General features: G+C 39.4%; 2 protein-coding genes across 3 annotated transcripts in view; both read right to left on the reverse strand.

The window, feature by feature from the left end:
• Positions 1 to 255: 255 nt before the first annotated feature.
• dpm1 (dolichyl-phosphate mannosyltransferase subunit 1, catalytic) lies at positions 256 to 4153 on the reverse strand. The gene is made up of 9 exons (XM_077551389.1): positions 3957 to 4153; positions 3672 to 3771; positions 3540 to 3573; positions 3371 to 3447; positions 3253 to 3278; positions 2658 to 2753; positions 2497 to 2565; positions 1988 to 2102; positions 256 to 1204 (listed from the first exon to the last, which is right to left on the reverse strand). Exons 1-9 carry the CDS (start codon positions 4085 to 4087, stop codon positions 1100 to 1102), a joined length of 753 nt encoding a protein of 250 aa, XP_077407515.1. The 5' UTR covers positions 4088 to 4153; the 3' UTR covers positions 256 to 1099.
• Positions 4154 to 5152: 999 nt separating this feature from the next.
• The window catches only part of LOC144059555 (collagen alpha-1(XX) chain-like), a 35055-nt gene continuing 18708 nt past the window's right edge, over positions 5153 to 21499 (reverse strand). For both annotated transcript variants that reach the window (XM_077578719.1, XM_077578726.1), the window contains 28 exons: positions 21148 to 21287; positions 20559 to 20685; positions 20343 to 20482; positions 20135 to 20267; positions 18964 to 19109; positions 18763 to 18892; positions 17621 to 17737; positions 17380 to 17526; positions 15557 to 15613; positions 15379 to 15417; positions 15166 to 15304; positions 14923 to 15065; positions 14038 to 14147; positions 13044 to 13202; positions 12883 to 12960; positions 12213 to 12299; positions 12081 to 12134; positions 11789 to 11884; positions 10156 to 10209; positions 10012 to 10065; positions 9891 to 9944; positions 8246 to 8317; positions 8118 to 8153; positions 7600 to 7666; positions 6677 to 6865; positions 6492 to 6569; positions 6105 to 6266; positions 5153 to 5809 (listed from right to left, as the gene is read on the reverse strand). In XM_077578719.1, coding sequence (XP_077434845.1) covers positions 5781 to 5809; positions 6105 to 6266; positions 6492 to 6569; positions 6677 to 6865; positions 7600 to 7666; positions 8118 to 8153; positions 8246 to 8317; positions 9891 to 9944; positions 10012 to 10065; positions 10156 to 10209; positions 11789 to 11884; positions 12081 to 12134; positions 12213 to 12299; positions 12883 to 12960; positions 13044 to 13202; positions 14038 to 14147; positions 14923 to 15065; positions 15166 to 15304; positions 15379 to 15417; positions 15557 to 15613; positions 17380 to 17526; positions 17621 to 17737; positions 18763 to 18892; positions 18964 to 19109; positions 20135 to 20267; positions 20343 to 20482; positions 20559 to 20685; positions 21148 to 21287 — 2837 coding nt within the window. In that variant the 3' untranslated portion in view covers positions 5153 to 5780. The remainder of the gene's footprint in view (positions 5810 to 6104; positions 6267 to 6491; positions 6570 to 6676; positions 6866 to 7599; positions 7667 to 8117; positions 8154 to 8245; positions 8318 to 9890; positions 9945 to 10011; positions 10066 to 10155; positions 10210 to 11788; positions 11885 to 12080; positions 12135 to 12212; positions 12300 to 12882; positions 12961 to 13043; positions 13203 to 14037; positions 14148 to 14922; positions 15066 to 15165; positions 15305 to 15378; positions 15418 to 15556; positions 15614 to 17379; positions 17527 to 17620; positions 17738 to 18762; positions 18893 to 18963; positions 19110 to 20134; positions 20268 to 20342; positions 20483 to 20558; positions 20686 to 21147; positions 21288 to 21499) is intronic.

Genomic DNA, 21499 nt, shown 5'->3' on the forward strand with positions numbered 1-21499 from the left:
GTCCAGGATCTAGGGTGGACTCCCCTTCTCGACAGTCAGCTGCAATAGGCACCAGTTCACCCTCAGCCCTAATAAGGACGTGCCATAGAAAATGGCTGTAAGGGTGAACAATAACCATTGTCAGTTAAAAATATGATGCAGTAAAAAGAAGCACAAAAAAAACCCACTAAACTTTTAAGATTAAATGCTATGCTTGTACAGGGCCAAAACAGACACAAGCTGAATGGACATCAAACAAGACCAGAGAGCGCTAAATTGGAGGCACAGTATGAAAATTTGAATTTTAATGTTCATACTCAATCAGTGGCTGTGAACACCAACTGGCAAGCGAGGCGGAAGACAAGACAGCCAAACACCAACAGAGACGCACTAGCTCGAATCTGTCTTGCTAGTTGTCACGCTAAACAAAACATTTGCATACAAAAACTACAAGCATAAAACGTCTTGAAAATAGAGTACGTGCATATACCATTAAGAGGTGGGGTGACTCGTGACATGGACGATTGTGCGTATGGTTGTGTGCTGTGGCTGACAGCATCTCCTGTATGTGTTTTACTGTTTGCCTGGCATTCAATAAATAGTTGAACAATTTAGGTGACTGTGGCTCTCCTTTCCCACATAATAGGGCATAATCGTAATCTATTATCCTGTTTTAAAAAAAAGATTGCTTAAAATAATCCAATATAGCAGGGGGACGGGACTCCCTGCCATCCGGGGGGAATCAAATCCGGCACAATTAGACTCAAACACAATTCACTGGTTCCTTAGAAGAATCTTGTATTTCTAAAACATTGTCATTTAACATTGTTTTACTCAAATCGTTGATGGTGCATCCGTTCTGACAATTAGCATTTTTATCTAAAGTTCAAGTTGTGTGCCTTGGCAATGATGAGACAGAGTACACACTTTGTGCAAAGTCCATTGAGGCTGAGGATGGAAATGTACAACCGAAAATGGCCTCATCATTTGCCGTCGCTGCTTAAACCAAGGTTGAGGATACTTTTTTCCTATCAGGGAGGGGGGCATTTCAATTTGTATAAAGTCCTCAATATACAGCTCTCACAGGCCGTGGATATACACTGCGGCACATATGGAGCGATCATGTTGTGACAAAAAGCGTGAGCAGGCCTTTCACAAACGACACAATCTCATTGCCTCCGAGTTTGGACTCGCCGTAGACTCGATCCACGAAGCTGATGGGAACCTAAAAGAGAAGTCAAACGAGTCACCGTATTTCCATAAAAAAGGTTGTATGTTATTTCCAGGAATTCAGAATGCATCTGTTTGTTGACAACCACCTAAATGCACCTTAGGTTGGGTATCCCTTAATGCAATAAAAAAACAAAAAAAACTTCAGAATATTATTATGTGAACTAATGTGACTTGCCAACAAATGATATGCATTTTGTCAAATTTCAGTCTATTTCAATGGTCAACATTGAAAATAGTTCTCTGTTATGATACATATTTGCTTCGCAGGCATCATGTTATGGCATCCACATAGACAGACTGTAGTCAAACTACTCATGATCATTGCATGGTCTATTAGTGGAAAATTGATACTGCAGTCAAGCAATTAAATAAAATCAGTAAAATGTATTGGCTGAGGATTTGGCACAGTGTATAACATCTTGCCTAGAGACCCACTTGGATTTTACCATTCATGACCGGGATTTGAACCCAAATTCTCTGTGTTCAAAGGCGGTGGTGTTACCCACTCATCAAGCCATCGCATCTTTTGAGCTGCGGCAAAGCTATCCGATTAGGCCTACTGGATGGAATAATCAAACCCTACAATCAATTATAAAAAGATTTAACAGTGACAGCCCTAGCGAGATTCAAGTGAGTATCAGCATTTTTGTCCATGTGTGCCTAATAAACATTTGAATCATATTTTTGTTCCCCAATGCATTTAGTTTAACCCTCTACGGACAGACCCCCGATAGGAAACATGTTTCCTCGGCCTGGTTTGAAGTGAACGACTTACCTCTCCAACAGTATAGTTGAGCTGTCTGGCTCGGACGATCATCTCCATTTGAAAAACGTAACCTTTGGACACGCAGCGCTCAACCAGACTCTCGAGGACTTTCTTCTTGTACAATCTGATGTACCGGAGAAAAAACGCTTAGGTGTGTCACAGGACATGATCTAACATCCGTTAATCGGGCTGAAAAGGATTATTTATTTAGTGAAAATAATGTATGTTTGTTAATTTATCTATGCCAGCGACATATAGTGACAGGCAGAGCAATGAATTGCTAATCCACTAGATGGCAGCAGAAGGTATTATACACAATTAACTTGAGCATCCTTTTTTGGGACATTTTTTTGGGTGGTGTAGCATGTAATTTTTCAAATGTAAAATATGTACCTTGGATCATTAGAGGTTGTAATAATAGTGTAATATTAGACACCCGTGGGAGGTACAACCTATGATGTACATATTTTTAAATGAAGAGAGTCCTGTGAATTTGTTTGGGACACATTGCATCGTACCTGAAGCTTCCCGTGAGGTCTGAGGCACCGGGCCTCAACAGCACTTGCGTCAGAAAGTTGGCGCCCCGGCTGAGTGTGAGACAGAAAAGAGATAATGAAATGACAGCGCTTCCCTATTTGTGCACTGTCAATGTTCCCATCTTGTCACTTAATTTTCTCACCTGATGAGTTTCCTGCGCAGGTCCCACCCGTAGACACCTCCGTTGCCTCTGTATCGAGTACCTGACACCAAATCGTAATCACCTTCCTTCTGCTTCCTGAGCAACGAGACAAAAGCAAAACAGGATTTCTCTTGTAGAGATGAAACTTTGAATGGCTTATATAGCATGTTACAAGTGTTGGTAAAGAACCCATTAAGACGGACGAATTTGCATTATAATTAAGGTCACAGAATGGGCCCTCATAATGAGGAGCGGGTAAAATGCTAAATTGCTAACTCTTAGCACGTAAACCAGACTCATGCCCAGATACTCACACGCAGACTAACCAGCCAACCAAACCATCAGTCCCTGACATCACTCACTTAGGCCAATCCCTTAAAGACACACATCCAACACAACAATACTACAGTATGCACAATAATTATATGTAGAAAACCAGTTTATTTCTTTTACATTCTCATTCGTTATGGTTTATCATATTTTACACAAAAACTATATGGTGGATTTTTTTCATTATTAATAAAAACATGGTGGTCCCTTGACCTTGAGCAGATTTTAACAGCTGAAAATGTGAAGAAAAAAAATAAATACTTACGCAATGAATTCTGGGATGAATTTGGGCTGAGATTTAAAAAAAAGGACAAAGCACATTCACCTTTTGTGAACTATTTCATTCTAATTGACAGTAGTAGACTATAGTAGGCTGTACTCACATGATGGGAGAGATCAGCATCCATTATGAAGATGAAATTCCCCGTTGCGTGCTTCATGCCATGAATATATGCAGTACCTTTATATTTTTTGGGGTGGGGAAAAGAAACAAGTGTCTATTAATGTAACACACATCAATGCCTTTTCTTTTTAAACCACTTTTGAACTCACCCAGGCCTAACTTCGTTGCTCGTGGCCGAAGAAGCTTATTAAGATGAAAACACATTGTATGTTAATATACTACGCGTCAAACTACAATTTATATATGCAAAACAACAATAAAATGTTACAAGAACAACTTACAATTTTGTCGTGGCCATATATTTTTTGGAGCAGTTTTGCCACCTCCAATGTCCCATCGGGGCTTCCGTCGTCAATGACGATAATCTCGTATTTGAAACCACTGAAAATACAAGTTTGAAAAAGTCCAGCAAACCACAGTACCTTAACATTTAATGTATAAACGAAATAGTCTCAACCTAATTACATAAAAACGAATGGCCCAGCTAGGTTAAAGTGACACCTCATCACTGAGTCGTTTAGCACTGAGTCCTAGCCGAGCAGCTCTGCTGGTTCGCTGGAACTCACCTTTCTTCGAAATATTTCACCAAAAGCCACACAATCAAAGGGAGATTTTCCCTTTCGTTATAGGTGGGCAACAGCACCGAATATTTATCCCCATCCTTTGGCTTTGCTTGTAAAGTCTTCCTGGCTGACATGGTGACGTCCAAGTCGCTACCGTCACGCCGTCACCCCACTCACGGCTACTAAAAGTAAGCTATGCTCAACGACGTGTCAAATCACTTCCGGTTTAGTAATTTCAGAATAATTTTTTTTGAAGTGCATTTGAACAACTCAAAAATGTTTTTTATTGTTCAAATAAAACACGTAACAAAACATCTTATACTTAGGAATATCTTCCAGATTGTTTTATGTTTGTTTGTTTGTTTTGAAAGAGAGCGATATTAAGGTTATAATTTCAGAAGGAAGCTAAAAAAAAAAAACAATTGGTTGGGAATGAGCCAATCAAGGGCAAAAAGCGTTTCTGTCTGGGGTGTAAAAATATGGAACAGACTAAATAGGGAACTACAACAATGTCCATAATATTCAATCAGTAAATTAAAAAAAGAAAAAAAAACTATGAGCCGATGGCGGAGGCACGTGGTGGCCAGCCACCCCCTCGCCGGCCACCCCCCCTGGATCCTTGATATTCAGCAAAATTGTCAATGCCTACTAAATAATTGATATCTCAGCTCCTGAAGCAGATAGAAACATAATTCCAAAACATTTCAGATCTTACACATGTGGCGTTCACATAAACCTAAATTCTAAACCTTCAATATATATATAAATATATATATTTTACAACAAAAAAACAACTGTGTCGCATCTGCTTGTTGCATCAGTTTGAACATGACCTATCAAAATAGTAAACAATTTAAATCCATTAAAACAACAGCACTATGTAAATAAAGTGGCAAAAACACTGGTCTCCTCTTGGGATACTCTGAATAACAACAGAAGGGCACATTTGCATTTGGTAGCCAAATTTAAAAGTATTCATGGTTTTATGAATCAATATATTGTTTGCTTTTTAAACCCAGTCCTACTTCTAACTCTGCGTTTGATTTTTTTTTTTTTTACTTAGTATTTTATGGATTTAATTTTGTCCCCCCCCCCCCCCTCCTTAGTTACTGCATATGCTGTATTCTTATTTCGATGCATGTTGAAGAAACATGACAAAAACAACAACCCCAAGCCCAAAATAATGAATATACAGTGACAATGGCTGAAAAAAATGTGTATTATCAGCAAGAATACTTACAAAATGAACACAAATATTTCCTTAAATGAATAAATGCACACACTCAATAATTAACAATATACATATCATACACAACATACTCACAGTCATTTTTGCCATGGATCATAATAATATAAACCTTACACCATGGCCTATGTATTAACATTGTTTTTGAGGCAGTTTAGGTTAGAATTGAAACTCAAACGAGAGGAAATGTAAGACATCTGGTTACAACACAGTGCATGATGACTATATAAACATAATTAGAAAAGGTATCAGTGCGAATATGGCTTATAAAATAGCACCTAACAGAGCCAAGTGGAAAGCGCTCACTGAAGCGGTTGCTGGAAAACTCTTAATACTTATCAAAATGATAACACTTAAACATCGTATCCTTAGAAAAATGCTGGTTCCTCAGAACAGTGTGACATCACAGGCCTTTCCTCCTCTTCCTTCTTCTGCGTTGCGTTCTCCTACGATGACTGATGCTTGAGAGCGCTGCGTCAATTTAAGCGTGATACTGCCATGCACTGTACTCCGGAAGCATTGTCAATGTAAACCGGCGCACTCTTATGATGTCATCACAACTTGCTATTTCAAGCATCCACTCAAGGCTGGTAGCCGTAATAACTGTCTTCTGGAGAGGGACAGAAAAACACAAGTTAGTACAAGACTTATTATGAACAATAGATGATAACAAAAGTGTCTGTCCAGACGGCTTTGTACAATATAGCTAAATCAATAAAATGGTAACAATAATGATAAAAATAAAGTAGTAGTAAATGTAAACTAGCAAAATGAGCTGTTTATTGTTCATTTTTTTAATGCAAGATAACATGATGACCGCTTAAGAGTTCCCGTTTGACCGCGGAACAGAATATCGCTCCATTCTTTTTGGTGGCATAATGGTTAGCACGTTCAAGAACGCTAACCCGTTTGCTGAGGAACTCTTTGGCAGCCGCCACTGCTGTCACACGTTCCGGTTGGTCCGACCTCTCCCGGCTGGCCAGGAGTTCCGTCAATCCCCGGCGGGCCCGGCTTTCCATTTTCTCCTTTGCGCCCCGAGGTTCCAATCTTGGACTCGCCTGGGGAACCTGTGGATACATGGACAATAAATACACACATGCATTGCAAGATGTTGGAAAGTGCACGGATACGTTTTATTGATTAGTTCTATACGGCATTAATATCACTTGGGGGTCAGCAAATTAATTTACAACTTCCTCCCGCATTCGAAAAGCAAGAATGCGAATAGAAGACTAAATTGTCCTTAAGTGTGGATGCTTGTTTGTCGACCAAGGGGTTTGTAGGAAAGGTACCTGCATGGCCTCTGACCCCTGGGGGCCCCTGTACATTAGCCCCAGCATCACCTTTTCCCCCTGGCAGCCCTGACCTTCCTGCAGAGGAGACAAATGGTCAGGAAAATACATACTGTAACTTTTACTGCACATTCTGACCAACTCAAGAAGAAGTTGACATCTTAATCAGAACCTTGACCCCTGACCTTGTTCTCCAGGATAGCCAGGCTTGCCAGGTCTCCCTCGGGGGCCAATATTTCCCTGGTTTCCCCTGGAGCCCGGCGGACCCCTGGGACCCGGTATCCCCGGCTCCCCTGGAGGCCCCGCAGGCTCCTCCGCAGGAGCTGGCTTCCGCCTCATGTCATCGATGAACAAATCCAACTTCCTCACCTCCTCTGACAAATGAACACAGATTCAAATTAAGTCATGCTCACGCTGGATATGGAAAAAGTCTTCTGGAAAAATATTATCCTATAACAGTGGAACCTGTTATGGCTTAAAAAAAAAAGGTTGTTGTTTTTTTCATAAAAAAACAAGTGGAGACAAATAATGCATTTCCCCCCAAATTTAAAGCCGTTCTCAAGCAAGCTTTTGTCAAAATACCCCAAAATCAAGAATTACATCTTATTTTACACATCCTTTTTTTTTCTGGAGAGCTCAGTATTGTTCATTCTGTAATTTTACACATCTTTTTTAAAGCCATACTGAAATTAGCCTGTTTTGGTCCTGCCTCATGAAAATGATGCACCGCTCACCCCGCCCCCTTCACTGCAGGGCCAGCAAGTTTTGTTACCATGACAACCACAGCGGACCTACATGAGCTACGAAAGCGGAAGCCCAGCGTTTGAAGAAAAAAAGTGAACGCCCATACAAGCATCGATTGTATTTTCCCTCGTAGAGGCAGCACTTCATCACCAAGTCACTAATTTACATTTGTCAATAAGTGTGCGGATCAGTGCCCGACTGGCCAGTTTGAACTCAGTTTTGTGCAACTTCAGACGCATGTACAGTATTTCCAGAAAAAAAAATGGTGGGATTCAGAAATTCTAATTTAGGTTCCACTGCCCATTATCATTGATATTATGGTTTTTATATTATCATTATAGCATTGCTTTCAAAGAGCTCATACTGTGAACAAGTTGTTCACACGCCTCTGTGACAAGCTGGAAGATCACGGCCATGGACTGAGGTTCCCCCTGTAAAACATGTTAAAAAAAAATCAACTGTTTTACATGGCTTTTACATTTACTGTACATGCAAAAATGCCATAAATAATACAACTCTCATTTTTTTTTAGTACTGGTTAACGGGCAAAATTAGAATACAGTGAACCTCCACATGTTCATAGATTTATTTCCGGCACCTATCCTCCTTCTTTAGTTGCTGTTTTTATGCTCAAGCCAAAGCCATGTCTAATACAAAATATTGCTTTGTTGCCATTTGGTGGCATCTTACTGCCATATAGCTATGTTGAACTGGGGCTTATGACTTTGTATAATAGGGGGAAAAAATGCATTACTGCCATCTTGTGGCATCTAAAGGCAATTACAAACTTTTCCCGTGAGTGTCAATTACTGGAGTCAAGTTCACTGTATAACAATGAAAAAATTCCAAAGATCATCAGAAGGCTGTTGAAAGTAAACCCACCTTCGCTCCTTGTTCCCCTTTACTCCCAGAAAGACCCTGTAAGACCAAATATATATGCACACGTATAAATATTAAAAGAACCCAATGACATCTTTGACTGATTTTGCTGTTTGTTCCTTTGTTCTTACCGTAGGCCCGTTAGCTCCGGTGTAGCCTCTCTCTCCAGTGGGTCCCGGGTGTCCTGGCATGCCTTGAAAGCCCTGAAAGTATATTAAAATAAGTCATAATAGAAAGGGATTAAGGATGAAGGAGGAAGAAGTCAGGCCATTTCATCAAACGAAAGCTGAATGGAAAGTGAAATCTGTCAGGGTTGCAGGAGCTAACATGGAGCAGAAGGCGGATTACACAATACACAAAAAAAGAAAACTTTTTTTCCACGTTAACTCTTTCACTGCCATGGACGTTAAAAGACATCAAGTAAAAACCTACGGAGGGCCGCCAATGATGTTAAAAGACGTCATCCAATTTAAAAAAAAAAAAAAAATTGAAACGGGTGGAGGAAAGCCTTGCCCAGCTGTGGTGAAAGTTTCAAGCAGATCTAGTTAGCCTAATGACTATTTTTGGCCCCTAGATGGCAGCAATGACTCTCTTTTGACAAGATTGGGTAGGCGTCAGTAGAAGACTTGAGGCGGAGCTAGAGGGGACAATGGCTGGGGAAGGGAAGAGAACATGGCGACCGGTTGCAAGCAGCTCACGCTAGAGCATTTTTTTTCAAAGACAAAAAGCATCGACCAACGCTAAAGAGCACATTGATGACGACGATGATCATCATCGATGATGATGATGGTGACTCCGAGGTTGACGCCGAAGTTGGAAGCGCTGACGCGGCGGCTATGACGACGTCATAAAGGTTCACGGGCTAGCGATGCTAACACCGGAAAACGCGGAGCACAACCGAGCACGCTCAGGCGGACGTTCAATCGGAGTGCCCCGAGTCCAATGCATATTCATCGGAGGAGTGGGTACAGTCTGCTACTTGCTATTCCCCGGAAAAAAAAGGCCGTCAAGAAAGTGTAACGTCTGCACGCGAAACGGACAATCGAAGTGAAACAAATCTGTCGTGCAAATCCTGCTGCGTCTCCTTGCACGCAGGGGAGTGTTACAAAAAGAAAAACTGTATTTGAAACATCCACATAATTGTAAATAGTACCACAGTTGCACACATTTGTAAATAGTTTGCGAAATTGTTTTGTCAAATTGTTACACCGTTGAATGAAAATAAACGTATTTTGCAATCTAAAAACACTTTTTCATTGTTGGTGGTGGTGTATTACAGAAGTAAAGCAGCTTAGGTGTTTGTGGCATCATTCATGGACAAAAAGAAGTGTACAATTCACTAGTGTGCATGAAATAACATCGTTTCACAAAAAGCTCTTTTTCTCCGCTTTTTGTTTCAAAACAGAGCATTTCGGTGAAACTAACCATTTTCTATTGTTGATTACTGAAGAACGGAATAAGGTAGAAACAAACTTTTTTTTTCTGATGAAAGATGAGATCTTTCATTTGGTAGTATGTGTGTTTCCATAGCCCAAACACAACATTTTCTGTGGACCTTGAAAGATCAGTCAAAATGCTTAAATCGGCTGGCACTGGCGACATCCCGTTTCTGAAAACGTCTGGCAGTCAAAGAGTTAATATTCATGACTTCATTATTATGCGCATATAATCACAGAACATTCAATAATTCTGTTGTAGGCCAACTATGGAATCAAAATGCACACATACTCATCATGTACCGACACAACCTCTTAACAAAGTAAAACTCGAACTCACCCTTGATCCAGTGGGGCCAGGGGGACCCATGTTGCCTTCGGTACCACGGATGCCCTGCGAGACAGCAACGTGAGGACATGAAGAAGTGCAACATTCACTGTTTTGTTACCGGTCATCTCACCAGGGGGCCTGGCGGACCCACTTCCCCTTTTGGGCCTGGAGGGCCTGGTACACCCTACACATATATGACAAACAAGATAACAACACGTGAGTGGGAACTGATGCTTTCAGGCTTTTAGGCATATTGACAGTTGTGTGATATCACCTGAAGTCCAACTCTTCCAGGATCTCCCTTTTCTCCGCTTTCGCCAGGTGGGCCCTAAGAGGAGGAACATGCTTGATTGATTGCCTGCCCACCCATCAAGTGTGAAATTGCAACAACATATTTCATCTTGTATGCATGCAACAGACTAAAGTTGCAGTTTTTTTTTGTGTGTGTATTTTGTCCAAAGCATGTCATAGAAATGCTGTTAAAACATCTGAGAATTATTTTCAATTGTGAAATTTGATTTTATGCTTTTTATGTGGCCTGGCTGAAATTGATTTTTTTTTAGGCTAATGCCAACTCTGATATATGCTCGGGAGATCAGAAAACCTATTAATCAGCTGATTATTTTTTAAAAATGAGTAAAATAACTTCTTCATTGGTCTTTAAACATTTACAAAAACAAAGATATGAATTACAGGCAGTACAATTTATTGTTTTAGAACACTTTGTTCTTTAGTATTTGTTTAACTTTACATGCAAAATAGAATGAACTGATGACTGTAGCTTTAGGCCATAAATGTATGCAGTATTAAGTAACGTAAGGCTTGAAGTTACTGGCAAAACAGGATTAATTCATTATGCCCTTTAATGTTAAATACCATTTTTTTCAACAAATAAAAACCAGAGACGCTTTTCTCACATGTCGAAGCATCAGCTTTGACAGTTGCATTTGAAATATATTAACTCATTCACTGCCATTGACAGTTATAGACGTCAAAAATTCATTTTAACTATTTTTATTAGTTAAAATTTAAATTAAAAAAATTATATTTTTGTTAACAAGAGTATGAAAACGTAGATTTTTTTTTTGTACATTTAGAACAGCTATAAAATTTGTGATTAACTAGTGAAGTTTTAAAAAATATATATATATATTTTTTAAATTTTCAATAATGTTTTTTTCTTAAAAAAAACATTATTGAAAATTAAAAAAAAAAAAAATTTAAGAAAAGGTTATTAAAAATTAGGGGCATAAGGCGATTAAAATTTGTAATCGTAATTATTCACATGACTTCACTAGTTAACTAGTGAATTTTTTTTTTTTTAAATTTTCAATAATGTTTTTTTTTAAAGAAAAAATTATAAAAAATTAGGGGCGTCGGGCGATTACAATTTTTAAACGTAATTAATCGCATGACTTCACTAGTCTAGGTTTTTAATCTAGGTTTTTTAATCTAGGTTTTTATACTTTTGTTAACAAAAGTGGGAAAACAATTGTAAACTAGAAACAGTTCAAATGAATTTTTGACGTCTATAGCCGTCAATGGCAGTGAATGAGTTAAGGAGCCAATTTTAACACTAATAATGCACAATAAACATGAATAGAAAACTAATCAACATATTATATACTGTATGACACCGCATCTTAATGGACATATGAAGACATATGTAATTCACACAGAACAATTATCTGTCCTTTACTTGCTGTCCATACATACTGAACAGCGTTTACTGTTTCATTAGAAAGTAAGAATACTGTATATCGGCAAATCTCCGGCAAACTATTATTATTTTGAAAAGGCCTAATATTGGCTGATATAATTTGCCAGCCAATTAATCGGTTGGGCCCTAGACTTTTTTTCTTTAAGGTACAGTCCGTATAGTAGCTATGACAAGGACGGTTACTCACTACTTTCCCCTGCACAGCCATCCCCTGAGGCCCTCGGCTGCCCACCGCTCCAAGACTGCCCTCAAGTCCAGCTTTTCCTGGAGGACCCATCTCACCCTGCAGCACAAAAACAATATTTCATTGTTTCAAAGATGAATGTACGTTTGCGTAAATAGTTCTATTTCATTTGCATATGTGGCTACCAATATGACCTTGTATGACATGAACTCCTGAAAGTTTGAAGAAGGAACAGGTAAGACAGTTCTGGCATGTTTGCTTTTGTTTTCAATGAAAACTGCCTCACTTCATTTACCTTGTGGCCTTGTTCACCCTTTTCACCTTTATCACCACGGGGACCAGGCTTGCCCTGGGAGCAAAGAAATACTACAATAACTTGGATTGCTCACATTCTCCGCATTTATTCACATTTCTGGTGAAGCCATACCGTCGGACCGAGGGAACCGGCAGCTCCCGGGACGTCCGAGGAGCAGGAGCACGAATAGGCCAGAGAAGGACAACTTTCATCGTCTCGCTGAGGCAAACAGACATCAACGAGCCAAATCATCTCAACTATATCAGGAAGAACTGAACTGGTGGTGGTTTAACCCTGGAGAACCCACGGGGTCAAATTTGGCCCCAATAAATTCTGTTACTCAAATAACAAAGATAAAAAAATTTTTTTTTTACAAATTTAACTTCAAAAGTCCAGAGTGCCACTTCTGACCCCTGCATGGGGCCATCTAGTGGATGAATATTGCACTTACATGAGCCAGAGTGGTGGTGACAAGATGGCTGGCAACATGCCAATTTTGTTGAGCTGGAAATCAATCCAAACAAAACCATCTTCTCAGCAAACCACCAGATGGTAAAATTGTTTTTTTTTTGTTAAACTATTTCATATCATGTTGCAGAATGCCTAGGAGTATGTTTTTTATATATATTTTGATAAATTAGCAACTCTGAGCTAGTTAAAAAAAAAAGGGTTAAAATTGAAAAAACATATATTTTGGTGTTCAGTGAACTTATAGCAGTCATTTAATGTATAATTCACAATTTTCCAAAGAAGAAAAGGGTTCTTGGGTTCTCCAGGGTTAAATGACAGAAGGATGACTGACCACTCCAGGCAGGTCGCAGCAGGTGTCCTCTGTAGCCCACGTTGTGTTACACACGATCTCAAACGACTGCAACTGCAACTGGAGACAAGGCACGCAAAATAATATTCAGGAAGTGGATATGCGTCATGTTACATCTCGAATAAGCTGAAAGAAAAAAGTACCGCAGCGGAGCCGCTTTTGGGTCCTCTGGTCCTCGTCAGCTTCCCCAGCATCTCAAAGCCGTCCGTAGGCAGGTTGCCAAGTGGGCGGGCGGGCCTCTCACCCACGCGCTGGCAATCCACCGACAAGGAGACGCCAACCTGGCTGACGGACAGGTGCACCTGCCAATCATGTAGAAATGCTTACGTTATTTTTCATTTCGATAAGAACATTTTCTTGCATTCAAAGGCAGCATGAGAATTGAGAACCCTAACTGAGGTGTGTCGTTTGGCACCAAAAACTCAGTCCTGGATTTTTCAAATCATCATCACACGTAAAGTGGACAAACTATGAAAAAAAAAAAGTCTTTTTAATGTTTGTATACAAATAGTGGGGTCTGTCGAGTGCCTGTCTACCCTTCAATGAAGAAATGAAACAGCCAAATCAATCTTTCTGAAAATGTGTGTGAGTGTGGCATTGTGAACTTTGACCCCTGTTAAAATGAACAACCCCCACACAGAGTTTTGAGCTCGGCTGGCCAAAGTTCTAAAGTGAAAGAATGTCAATGCCGAAAGGCAAGCAATGCTGCATTATGGGCACGATTAGCATTCATGCTTGTATAAGTTTGTAATAAGTTTTTGTGTATGTGTTTGCCGATGCCATGCGGCACACCACAAAATTAACTGACAAGTGTATTTTGGTGGCTTTACGCACCAGCGGTAGGCAATGAAATCTCTAAGGTCACTTCCGCCAATCCACGTGAATGATACCCGAGCTTGAGAACTGGACCAATCATTTATTTACTTTATCACCGTTTCCTGCAATTTCATCACAACCAAAAGCTCAGACACATCTGGACCTAAAAAAGGCAAATTTCCCCCAACGGCAAGAAATGTTGTGCAAACTACGTCTATATTCTTGATTCTTGGGGTATTTTCACCTGACACCTGGAAATTGTTTGAAATTGTGAAAAAATCCAGAACACCGTTCGTCACATTTATATAAGCTTTTGCTCACCTTGTGAAAGCTACCGTAGAACAGCCTGTGGACCTGCGGCTGGTCAAAGGTCAACTCTTGCACTTCGCCTCGGTAATCCAGACTTAAATACACCAGCCGCTTGGTCGAGGCTAGTTTGAAAGGGGAAAAAAACACTATTATGAAACAGTGAACATCTTACTTTTTTCCAAAGATGGTGTGGGTTGCAGGAAAGCATACAAGGTGATGTTGGAATATCTTTTTGCATACTGTTGTATCTTAACCCTGGAGAACCCAAGAACCCTTTTCTTCTTTGGAAAATTATGAATTATACATTAAATGACTGCCATAAATTCACTGAACACCAAAATATATGTTTTTCCAATTTTAACCTTTTTTTTTTAACTAGCTCAGAGTTGCTAATTTATCAAAATATATATAAAAAACATTTGATGGTTTGCTGAGAAGATGGTTTTGTTTGGATTGATTTCCAGCTCAACAAAACAGCATGTTGCCAGCCATCTTGTCACCACCACTCTGGCTCATGTAAGTGCAATATTCATCCACTAGATGGCCCCATGCAGGGGTCAGAAGTGGCACTCTGGACTTTTGAAGTTATTTTGTAAAAAAAAAAAAAGGTCTTTGTTATTTGAGTAACAGAATTTATAGGGGCCAAATTTGACCCCATGGGTTCTCTGGGGTTAAATTAAAAACTTATTGGTTAGAGTTTGGTCATGTGTGCATAAAAAAAAAATGTCGTTATTAGATTAGTTACAATGCTTTCATGACCTCCCATGTTTCAAAGCACCACGATGTAAAAAAAAAAAAAAACTCCTCTCAAAAATAGTGAACCTCAATAATTGTCATTGCTAATGATTATATGTGTCCTAGTGTTTTTTTTTTGTGCAGTCTCATGACAGAACTCACGGTCCAAGACCACTCCCATCTTGGGCTGGAAGTCATTATCTGTGAGCTGCCAGAGGGCGAAGGGCTCTGTGGGCGTTTCCTGCAGCAGGCGGAACGCGATGCTGATGGTGTGCTCGGGAGAGAAGCCCACGGGATGGATAAACCTGACCAAAAAAAAAAAAATCAGGAATGGACTAAAAACCCGGAACAGTTTGAGAAACTCTAGTGGCAGCGGATATACAGAAGAGGAAGATGGCGTCTCACTTGGTGCTTTGTGTCAACTGGATGTCTTTGTACAAAGTGTAGGCGGGAAGCGTGTTGAAGACAAAAGGCTCTGCGGCGACCCCGTCCACAGACGAGTGGGCTTTCGGAGTGAGGCCGAACGCTTCCATCATGTCAAAGCCTGGACGTGCACACGTAATTCAGCGAGGTGGCGGACTTCTTTTCAAGGCGTGTTTTGATGGCAGCATGTCTTACCTTTAACAATGCTGTTTCTGACGGTGACTTCAGGACAAACTATGACAAAAGAGGGCAACGGGGTTAATAAATGATCCATCTGTTAACCTCAATATTGAGACATTATTTGCAGACATTAAAACATATTTTTTAAAAATTGGGACATAAAAGACAGATTAAGCCATCAATAATGGCTCACCTTCATTATGAATTTGGTACAGTCGAGGGTTGACAGGAATTTTTGCTGGGGCCTGAGCTGTAAAAAGAAAAGGGGGAGAAAGCTACAATGTTCAACCATCAAGTATGAATGTCAATGTAATTCTGGTTACTTAATTCTGTTAGCGAGAGCCAATACATCGTGATAACTTACATTGATGTGTCTGCATTTGGCAATTTATTATTACATTATATTATTAGTATGGGATTTTTTTTTAATGGGCTTTAAGTGAACTGATGAATACTCGCACGCACGCACGCACACACACACGCAAAAAAAAAGTGTATATATATATGTGTGTATATGTATATATATTAAAAAAAAATAAATAAATAAATAAAGGAGAAAAAAAACTTTTTTTTTAAAAATTAAAAAAATAAAAAAGGAGAGCAATGATGATGTCAAATCGAATGAACAATACTGAGCTCTCCTTAAAAAAAAGTAAAAGGAAAAAAAAAAAGTATGAATGTCAAACGTGTTATCTTAAAATCAACTCAAAAATGCACACTACTGAAATGCTCTCACACACAGTAAACAACCACCGGTCCGAAGGCCATTTGCTAGCAGGTCACACCCAAAAAAATTACAATCCCGATCGAGAATGTTCTGATTGGAAATATATGTATAAATAATGAATGAAAATTCTTCAGTACTGTTTGATAGCATTTTCAGACGAGCGTGTGAGAGTAGTTCCGAGTGTGCGAGAACGTTCCAGTAATGTCTTAGGTCCGTCCAATTAATCAGTCGGACAATTTAATGGACTCATATTGAAGCTTTTAAAGGGATACTTGACTCACTGAGCCCTTTTCAGCAGTAAAAAGTTGATATTTTGTCCAGAATTAATTTGATAACTTTATTATTTTTCATGTACAATTAATACCTTCGAAAACACATTTTTCCACTTGCTGTCGACTGAAGATGACATCACCTGTGCTGAGGAAATAGGTAACGACCATTAGCAGCTCACCTGTTTTGTGGGTTCGGTCAGCAAACTGAGCCACGCCATCCCAGTCAACAGCAAGTGGCAAAATTTGTTTTTAAAGGTATTAATTCTTCATGAAAATAATGAGGTTATAGACAAAATATTATCTTCTTACTGTTGAAAATGGCTCAATGAGTCAAGTAGCCCTTTAAAATGGACAAAAATCTGCAGATTTTCCAGATGAAAAAAAAAAACTTATTAGAACATAAAACAAAGATAAAGACAATCAGCCCCCCCAACAATTGTTTTTTGACAATTGTTTACCGATTTCTACTAATTTTTTTCTTCTTTTTTTTTTTTACACATTACAACACAAAACAATGATAATTCTAATATTCTTTCCCAATTTTTTCTGATTTTTCTCTCTGTTGTAAAGTTAAGACAAAGTATTGTAAAGCAGTCAAATGTTCTGGCAGTAATTTATATCTTTACTTTGTAAGCATAAAAAAGGGGGGAAAAAGGTCAAATATCGGAATTCGCATCAGCCTTAAAAAAAATAAAAATCCATATCGTGCCTTATTGTCAGCGAATAATTTTTCAGTAGTGAATGATAACACAATTTTTTCATTTCAAACAACTACACCGTCAAAATAAAGGTAACATAAAAACGACATTTAAAAAAAAAAAGATTGTATTTTATTGCAATGTAGTGTGTGTTGCGTGTGAGGTAATCCTGAATTGTTCTTCATAGAGCTGAATCAAGGTCAAATATTTAGATTGAGAGCTCATCTACTACAGCTGCTATTGTGCTTAAATATATGGCAAAAACAGCATCATGAAGAACACGCGGCAGTTGTAGGTGTTAAGTGCGATCACCTCAGACCTGTTGGATGCAGAATGGAGACGGCAGCACCCTCTGCTGATCCCAGAATTGAGTGCACGCTGATGCGGTACAGCGTCTCCGCTTGTAGTCCGGTGAAACACTGAGTACTGCTGGACTCGTCCACTCTTTCTTCTATGCGCACTTTGTCTGCACACAAGAAACATATCAGGGAATCTGGTTAATTACATTGATGAAGAGTTTGAGGCAAAATATCAAACGATACGATTCCGCCAAAAATGACCTTTGACGGACTGAATGACAATACGGTAGCCGTCGACAACTGAGAGGGGTCTCCAAGAAACACAGATACTGGAGTGGTCTGACCGCACGACGCTCACGCTGCTTACTCGTAGACTGGCTGCAGCAACACAGAAAGAAAGCAAGAGAGACAGAGAGAGAATCAACGTAGGAAATGATCAGATGATAGCAATAAGTGGAGCAAAAATGAAGATTATGATGAAGACAACTAATTCAAGTTTATGCATTTTCTCCCAAATATTCTGACTGCCCAGGGAAAGAGAAACAATTCTATAGCATTTCAACAATGTTGCTGATTAAAATAACAATAATAATAATTTCATGAAATGTATTTGCTGTCCTGTGCAATTATTCTTCACACTCACACCTATTCTGTGTGCCTCACATGATAAAAAATCTTATTGTTGTAATTAGTCTTATTAACCCTAGCGCCCCCTAGTAGGGGTGTGAATTACTTGGTGATTCGATTCGTATCACGATTCATAGGTCACGATTCGATACCGATTAATCCCGATGCAAATCTATAAATTGATTATTGCGATTTTTTTTTTTTACTCAAATTTAGAAAATACTAATCAGTAAACTTGTACACTGTAAGATTTGTATGAAAATGTATTTATCTGAAACTTCAGACTTATAACTGAGCCACTGCATTTAACAAACAGGTTGCAGTCAGTTTCATGTCTTAATAGCACTGAAATAAAATATTAAGGCTTAATGTTCCATTAATATAACATTCTTCCATGCTTAATGTATGAATCCTAACCCTCAGTAAGTTTTGTTGAATATTCCCATAAAAAATTTATGTTTAAAAATCGATTCGGCCGCATATGGAATCGAATCGATTCGAGAATTGCGCGCTGTAATATCGCGATATATTGCCAAATCGATTTTTTTTCAAACACCCCTACTAAAATACATTACAAATGTGATCTGTGAGGTCAATCTCAAATGCTTTGGACTTTAACTTTGTGCTTATTTTGATTTTTTTTAAACAAAAAAAACTCATATTTTAAAAACATTTTCTAAGGACAATTAAGAATGATAAAATGTCAAAAGCCCAGCACAGTAATCGTTCATGACTTGATGTACAAATATCCTGCCGATATGGTGTGTCTGACTTACTGGTTTTGCCCTGTGCTGAACCACTGCCTCCTTCTTTATTGCGGTATTCAGCAGTGACCAGGATGCTGTATCGTGTGTCTGGCTGTAACGAGTCCAGCACCAGGTGCTTTTCGCCACCAGGGACCGACACCTGAACACAACAAAGGGCCTCTCAGATCCACCGAGCAAGTAAAGAAAGCGCCGATGCGAGGTGGCACTTACAGCGCTGTCCTGGTTCTCAGCTCCTGTCAGTGCACTGTAAGAGACACGATACTGCAAGACATGAGCATTGGGGGGAACCCAGCTGACCAGCATGCTGACTGGCGTCTCCTCGGAGACGGACACACTGGATGGACCCCCGCCAGAAACTACAGGGAAGAGACACCAAGCAAAGAAGGAATGCTGTTAATAGAGCAGGTAATTAATTAAATACCAATGACATGCCGCAAACAAAGCTGAAATTAGACATATTGTAACAAATTTACTTTGCTCCCAAAAACGTAGAAATGCGTTCTATTTTAACTCATTTACTGCCATTGACGGCTATAGACGTCAAAAATCTTTTAAACTATTTTTAGTAGTTTAACATTTTTTTCTCTTTTTTTAACAAGAGTATGAAAACCTAGGGAAAAAAATATAAATATAATCATATTTTAAACAGATATAAAATGTGTGATTAATCGTGAGTTAACTATTGAAGTCATGCGATTAATTACAATAAAAAAATAATAATCGTCTGACGCGATAAAAAATATATAAAAAATTTAGGCGTCAGGTGATTAAAATCTCTTATCGTAATGAATTGCATGATTTCACTAGTTGATCCACGATTAATCAAAAATTGTATATCTGTTCTAAATGTACAATTAAAACAAATCTAGGTTTTCATACTCTTGTTAACAAAAATGGGAAAAAATTTAAAACTAATAAAAATAGATCAAATTAATTTTTGGACGTCTATAGCCGTCAATGGCAGTGAATGAGTTAAATATTATCATGGTCACAAAAACTTATTTATGCTTTATGTTTTTTCATGCTAGAGCATACAGAAGGCTTTGATGCAGCCTCTGAACTGAAGAGAATGCTTGAAGTTATTAGAAAAACGGCCAGCAGGTGGCAGCAAAGTATAAGAGCTCAACAAGGACCATGTTGCAAAAAGCTCTTTTCCCCACTGTTTTAAACAGATTTGTGAATACTGATGAAACTTAGCTATATTCTAAAGCTAATTGCTGCAAAATAGAAACAGATGTAAGAAGAGACTCCAATCTTTCTTTTGGTAGCTTCCATGTTTTTATAGCAATAGAACAGAATATTCTGTGGGCCTTGCAAAATCAGTCAAAATCCAATGAATCCAATTTTTGCAATGTGTGTATTGCTGTAAGGTGGGACTCACGTGTACTATAACGTATAGCCACCGCTTCACTTTGAGCTCCATCTCCATACAGTGCAGAAAGAGAGATCTGGTATTCTTTGTCATCTTCCACCCCTTCCAGGATGACTCCTTCACTCTCTCCACTCACCGTCAGCTTCACAACACATGAAGGAAGACGCACGATTCGTTTTTGCATGTGAATGCAATTCGAATGCTTTGAAGTCCTTACCTGTCTCAAATCACCTCCACCTAGTGAGATCCACTTGATGAGGTAGGAGATGACGTCATCAGCAGCAGCCTCCCAACGTACGGTGATTTCACTGCCGGAGAAATTGGACACCCTCAAGTCTGAAGGGGAAGGCACTTTCACTGCGGGGGAGATAAACCAAAGGTATTTATCATATCGCTTGACCTGCAGGCCAGGTCAAAGGTACGAGTGTCTTACATGTGGTGATGTTACTGGTGAGGGCTGCAGAAAGGCCTTGTGGGTAGCGAGACTGGACCGACACCAGGTACCGGGACAGAGAGGACAGGCTCTGCACCAGCACCGAGTTCTGCCCGGTAACCTCCATCTGGAAAGGAAAAAATATGAAACTATAATTGTAATCAGAGTAGGAGTGCCTCTGCCGTTGCCGGGGCAACCGATTCCACAAGCGGCACTATTTAGCAATGATGGAAAAATGAAGCTTCATGAAGCGCTTGTGATATTTTTTGACTCCTCCAGATGGTGCTCTTGGTTTAAAGATAAAGGATCGTGCAATGGAAATTGATTACATTTCCACTGCATCTTCAAACTAAGATTGCCATCTAGAGGAGACAAAAATATCACAAGCGCTTCATGAAGCTTCATTTGTCCATCACTACTATTTAGGCATCGCAAAGACATCAAAATGTATGGAATGTGCATAAATGTCCAATTTATCAGATATCGGCTAGTGCAACATATGAATCGGAAAACTACTATAGAATTAATAATATTGCCTAAAATATGTTACATTGGAGGTGTGAAAAATGTGCGCTTATGAGGACGTTACCTGCTTGACTTCACTGCCATGGTTGGTGCTGTAAGTGATTCTATGCCCGGGGACATCGACGGCCCCGGGCACCCAGCTGACCCTCAGCATACTGTGGGTCACCACTGGAAAGCTGACACTCACGGGCGGGGGGAGAGGAACTAAACGGAGCAGGATGGAGGAGGAAGACGATGGGAATAAAAGTCATGCCGTTAAGTTTTGACAGTCCCGCTAAAAAGAGATATTACGGACTTTTAAGAAATCTCCTCAATTTCAATGCAAGCTACTTATGTTAAAGATACATTACAGTCGAGTGAAAGCGTGAAAGAGCAGAGTACAAGATTTTGCGGAGTCAGAAAAGAAAAAGCAGTAG

The sequence above is a fragment of the Vanacampus margaritifer genome, chromosome 1 (genome assembly GCF_051991255.1).
Source record: "Vanacampus margaritifer isolate UIUO_Vmar chromosome 1, RoL_Vmar_1.0, whole genome shotgun sequence".
NCBI classification, from domain to species: Eukaryota; Metazoa; Chordata; class Actinopteri; order Syngnathiformes; family Syngnathidae; genus Vanacampus; species Vanacampus margaritifer.